The sequence below is a fragment of the Nanorana parkeri genome, unplaced genomic scaffold, assembly GCF_000935625.1.
Source record: "Nanorana parkeri isolate BGI_ZX_2015 unplaced genomic scaffold, ASM93562v1 scaffold269, whole genome shotgun sequence".
In the NCBI taxonomy this organism is placed as follows: domain Eukaryota; kingdom Metazoa; phylum Chordata; class Amphibia; order Anura; family Dicroglossidae; genus Nanorana; species Nanorana parkeri.
The window spans coordinates 696,262-702,547 of NW_017306537.1; the positions used below are offsets into that span (position 1 = coordinate 696,262).

General features: G+C 42.5%; 1 protein-coding gene across 1 annotated transcript in view; it reads left to right on the top strand.

Annotated features, from left to right (window-relative positions):
• The window catches only part of SMTNL2 (smoothelin like 2), a 106,292-nt gene that overhangs the window by 89,223 nt on the left and 10,783 nt on the right, over positions 1–6,286 (top strand). Inside the window, exon 8 of the mRNA XM_018557127.1 lies at positions 283–434. Coding sequence (XP_018412629.1) covers positions 283–434 — 152 coding nt within the window. The remainder of the gene's footprint in view (positions 1–282; positions 435–6,286) is intronic.

Genomic DNA, 6,286 nt, shown 5'->3' on the forward strand with positions numbered 1-6,286 from the left:
TTTAAAGCGCTCACCATATGTGCTAATATCCCCAAACATCACTATATATATATATATATATATATATATATATATATATATATATATATATATATACACATACATATATATACACATACATATATACACACATACATATATACACACATACATATATATACACATACATATATATACACATACAGTAGATAGATATTCTGATTATAGTGTTTGAGTATATAGGTATTAAGTTATTTTTAAGTCTTTATTTTCCATCTTTCCTTTCTTTTTATTGGTAATCAGAACATTGATCTACAGAACTTTTCTTCGAGCTGGAATGACGGCATGGCTTTTTGTGCCCTTGTACATTCGTTCTTCCCTGAGGCCTTTGATTATGATGCACTGAAGCCTTCGAATCACAAACAGAACTTTGAACAAGCATTTTCCACAGCTGAGTAAGTATACTTTCTGTCCTGGTTATATATATATACTATATTATACTTAAAACAGGAGAAAACATTTTTTTTTTAACTTGAGCCTACCAAACAATGGCAGTTCTGTGCAGTTCTATTTCCTCATTTTATGCACATGCTACATTTAGACATGTGCCACATTTCCCAAATGTTTCAAGTTCATTTCCAGGAACACTTTGCAGTGTAGTTGCTGTTTTAAATCAAATCTACATTCATACAGTTTAAGCACAACCTTGATATTTTGAAAAGATGGCAAAGACTGTAGGCCAGGGGTGGGTAACTCTGGCCCTCCAGGTGTGCTTTAACTACAAATCCCAGCATGCCCCTGGGGGTCATGCCTGTATCTGTCAGTCATGCTATAACATGGGACTTCCAGTCGTTCCACAACGGCTGGAGTTGCACACCCCCGCTGTAGACTATAGCGCCAAAACCTGTAGGAGTATGAACTGTGTTTTCTGTACTTTTCCAAGAAACCTGTACAGAGGAAATATGGAGGCTACCATTGCTGTTTATTCCCTGTCATGTTGATCCGATGGTTACTGTACTTTGTGGGTCGCTGACCAGGATCCAGTATGAACATAGAGTTCTGATTTCACATTGAGCATCCTGATCTTCATACTCAGTGACTCATATTGTAACCAGAGACAAGCCAAGCATTTAGTATTTTTAGAAAGATCAGTAGCAGCCCCCATAAGTAAATATTACCTTTTTAAATATGGGCCCTATTTAATTTCAAAAGACTAAAGCAGTGGTCTCAAAGTACCGGCCCCCGGGCCAGTTGTGGCCCGCAGCCAGCTCACAAGTCTGGTACGCGGCCACGGACCGCGTACCAGACTTTCGGGAGCAGCTACACAGTTTGCATCTCTGTCGGATGCAGACCGCATAGCTGCTTCTGTGCCGGCACTCGGAACCTTTCGGCCGGCGTCTTCGCTAAACGCTGGCCGAAAAGATTGATTCGATTAGTAAGGTGTGCAGCGGACATTACTAATCGCCACCAGATCACCAGGGATCGGTGATCGTGGCTCACAGCCTCCTCCCTGCAACAAGGTAAGCAGGAGAGGTGTATTTTATTTACATCTGGGTGTGCGGGGAGGGCTGGGGTAAGACTGGGAATTATATTATGTGTGTAGGGGGGACTGGGAATATACAGGTGAAACTCGAATAATTAGAATATCGTGCAAAGTTCATTTATTTCACTAATGCAACTTAAAAGGTGAAACTAATATATGAGATAGACTCATTACATGCAAAGCAAGATAATTCAAGCCGTGATTTGTCATAATTGTGATGATTATGGCTTACAGCTCATGAAAACCCCAAGAACCCCAAATCCACAACCTCAAAAAAGTAGATTATTACATGCAATCAATAAAACAAGGATTGTACATAGAACAATATCGGACCTCTGAAAAGTACAAGCATGCATATGTACTCAGTACTCGGTTTGGGCCCCTTTTGCAGCACTTACTGCAATTACTTTTGCACAATATTCTAATCGAGTTTCACCTGTATATATATATAATGTTTTTGTTTTTTTATGTGAAGTGGGGGAGAGTATAAGTGTATTAGGATCCATTCACACCTGTATCAGGAACATGCGTTACCTGCATCAGGAATCCCTAATCTGGCGTTTAAATGCGGCAGCTGTCAACTATTCAAGTTAATGATCAGGTGACAGAAGTTGCATATACACTCTTGCACTGCGCGTGTTTATTCAGGGAGAGTTTTTTCTAACCGCATGTAATAATATCACACATCATTACATGTGGTGTGCAGGCATTTACATGCAACTGCTGTCACCTGATCATTAATTTGAATGGTTGACAGCGACCATGTGTCAACACCAGATTAGGGATTCCTGCTGCAGGAAAACGCAAGTTTCTGACGCAGGAATACCTTATTGCACCTAAACCTACAGATATGAATGGAGCCTTATTGTGTGTGTATTGGGGTCCGTAGTACCATATCGCATATAGTAAAATTTTATTTTAAAGCAGAACTATGAGGTAAGTGTTTTTCCCCATAGGTCTCTTCAGGGTCACGGGAGGACATAAACTAGCGTCCTCGCGTGACCCAAAGCTCAGTATACCGAGAGCTACAGCTTGCGTTATACTTAGACCGCCGCAGCCTGGACGGATCCCGACATTACTGTTGAGATCCACCCAGCTGCGTGATTGACAGCTGGCTCTGCCTATCTAGAGGCAGAGCCAGCTGTACCCACCCCCTCCCCTTGTTCGTTCCTCCAGTCAGCGCTGGAAGAGCGGAGGGGGGGAATCCCTGCAGGGAGCCGTGACTAACAGTATGTTTACTCACTTCCCGATCTATTGAGCTGACGTGTGACTGTTTCATTGTCGCATGTCGGCTCCAACTATGAGGCTGAGTGATTTTCACTCACCTCATAGTTCTCCTTTTAAAGTTTGAAATTTTGCGACCGGCCCCCATGGGAGAAAAAAAATTTGTCGAGGGAATTGAGTTTGAGACCCCTGGACTAAAGCAATCAAAATTTATCATTCACAAAATTCAGATTTGAGTCGACGCCGAAGTTCAGTCAACAGTTGTGTTTTTTATGACTTTTGGGGACCACAATAGGAAAATCTCCCCGCCTTATTTCTATGAATGCATTGGAATTTGTGTTCAGTTTAGCCACCTTGAAGCCTGTTTCACACCTAGGCGTTTTCAGTTACGTGCGTTTATCACAGGAATACAATGCAGTTTTAGAATCGCAATACAGTTTGTTTGTATAATGTAATGCAGGGCTCAAAATTTCCACTCGCCCGCTCGCAATTGGCGAGTGAAAATTGCGTGGGGGCGAAGTATATATGTATATATAGCCAAGTCTAATATATATGTACAGGCCCCATAGACATTAGACAAGTTCAGAATCTGTATAGGCTTCAATGAATTTTACAAGTAATGATTCGGTCGTATAAAGCCACAAGCGTTTACATCAGGCCACAATTACTATAATACTATGTAGATTAGCTATTCTGGCCATTCCTTAATTGCCAGATTGGCAGTCTGGGCCCCTTCAGACTGACTATATCCACAAATGCCAGGCTTTCCAGATAGCAGACATCCCAACTCTCCCGGATGTTTCAGAAGTCTCCCGCTATAAGATAGCTGCTCCCTGATGCCCGTGAGAGAAACATTTTATCCCAGACAGAGTTTACACTGCTCTATCTAGCAGAGTAAACCTTTCCGGGATACCCTGCTATCTGCTGTTACTTTTTGGTTTTTTTTATGTAGTCTGATGGCGGCCGCTAGGCTTCTATCGGCCACTCCAAATTGCAATCGCCAACAGCAGGCTGTTGGCGATTGCAATTGGAATATTGCACTGCCCACTGCTGCTGTCAATCAGCAGAGGTGGACCTGAAGTTCTGCTGCTGTGCATTCCCCTGCTATCTGTAGGTTTGTTTTGTTTTTTTATTATTCTGACGGTGGCCTACGGCAGCATTCAGAATACAAAAAAGCAGCAGATAGCAGGGGAAGCATTAGCTCCTCCACTATCTGGCGATTCCCCTGCTATCTGCCACAAAGGCGACTTCCTTGAAATTACTGTAGTTATTACAAGTTGGGATTTCTGCACTTGTGCAACTACAAGCCCTCAGCATATCCATGAGGTTCTTATTTGCCTTCTGCACAGCTGCATTACAGCTATAGGGAATTTTTGTGACCTGCTAAGCAGATTTCTTTGGGAAATGATTGTCTACTTTGTGGGAAAGGGAATTTCACACCTATATCCCAGCTTCAGTCATAACAATGATTAAAAGCAGGATTTATATCATGTGAGACAGCACCTGTTTTACTCATTATGGCTAGAACACTAACAGTAAAAGGTAAATGAAGAATGCATATTGGTTTTCACAACCCTCTAGATTGTGCCCCTCGAGTAAGGGAAATGTCAGATTGGCACTTTTAGCACCACATCTGAAAATTTAGTTAAATGTGTCTGAAAAAAATTTAACAGCCTGGAATAAAACCTAACTCAGTCAAGTATCTGCTTCTATGACTTCTGGACACGAGCTCACCATTTATAACTGTGTATGTGTGTGTCTACCTGCACATCATCTTAAAGGCTAACTTAAAAACAAACTCTTGATTTATGCTTCGTCTGATTTCATATCAGTGGTATTTCATTAGAGAGCATTTTTTTCTGTCTCCGTCAAGTAATCTAATGCCCATTTCCTTAATGAAACCTCCATTAAGTCTCTTAGGAACATTATTTGAAACTGTGCACAATTCCACTTTCAACCCAGAATGCTTATTATGAGAAAATTGGAGAAAGGATTTCAGAACGGTCCGTCACATGTGTTAGAAATAATAGATAATTGCTGCAGTTTGTGAAATTGCCTTGAACCGGAATATTTATTATGTCCCTGTGGCCGTTTAGCTTCGCTGACACATGACTGCTTGGTTTGATTCTTGTCGTACTTGAAGTGTATGGCTGACAGGAGTCACTGTTAAACGGCACCACAGCCATGTCTAAAGCTGTCTTTCTAAATTTTAAGCTCCAGGCAGATATAAAGGACGCAAATTAATGCAGCTATATATTTATTACCATTACATGTATTTTTTTTAAATGCAGTGAAAGTACCTGAATTCGTGTAATCCCCTGTCAAGCAGAGCTCAGACTGGGAATGGGAGAAGCAGCACAGAATTCCAGTTGTACTGTAGTGCTCATGTGCTAACAAGGAAAATGCTGATAGGATCAGAGAACAGAGTGACACCAGGATGAGCTCACCAGTGTGCTGCTTCTTGCTTCACTGTCCAGTCACAGGCTGGGGCGTAGGATAAGACCTATAAGTGTTGCTAAAAGTGTATCTAAAGCCATTTGTTTTTAGTTTTGGATAGATTAGTAAGGGGATTAGAACTGTTTTTTTTTTATTGCTGTCTAAGTCTCTGCTAGGGAAATGCATTATCTCTATTTGCCCTGGTGACCATTGCACCAGGACTGAAAGTGATAGAAAATCCAAAATGTTAAGTTGATACCATAAGAGAAATAGAGGGTAAATCTTTAAATGGGTATCAAATCTAACAGCAGTTTAACCATTCTCTACTATATCGAAAATGAGAAAAACAGATTTTGATTTAGATATACTTCAGCTGCAACAGAGAAAAATTACAAGAGGAGGGGGTACCATAGTTGATGGTAGGGTTACCCAAGCTGAAGGTGGAGGGGGGGTTCCAGAGCTGATGGTGATGGGGGGATACCATAGCTGATGGTAGTTGGGGTAGGTTTTCAGAGCTGATGGGGAGGGGGGTTCCAGAGCTAACGGGGGTGGGGTACTGGAGCTGATGGTGGAGGGGGTTCCAGAGCTGATGGTGAAGGGGGATTCCAGAGCTGATGGAGGGGGGTACCAGAGCTGATGGTAGAGGGGGGGTTTCCAGAGCTGATGGTGGAGGGGGGTACCACAGTTCATGATCGAGGGGGTACAAGAGATGATGGGGGAGGGGGATTCCAGAGATGATGGTTAGAGGGGGGTACCAGAGCCAATGATGGAAATGGGTACCAGAGCTGATGATTGGGAAGGGGGTACTAGAGCTGATTTGTTGGGGTGTTTATCTGATAGTGGAACAAGGAGACAGCAAACCCATTAGGTTATCTTCTTTGCTAACACAGGACGGACAGTGGTTCACGTGATAAAGGCTGGGTAGGGGGAATAGGACATGACAGGCCTTTGTGATGGAGAGCACTTGGCAGAATGTCAGTGGGACTGGATCATGGATGAGCGGGGATATGAGTGCAGTGTACAGGGCCAGATCGTAGCTGAGAGGAAGAAGAGCAAATACAGCAGAACACAGAATACAGAAAATAGGAGGGATTGGGGGGGGGG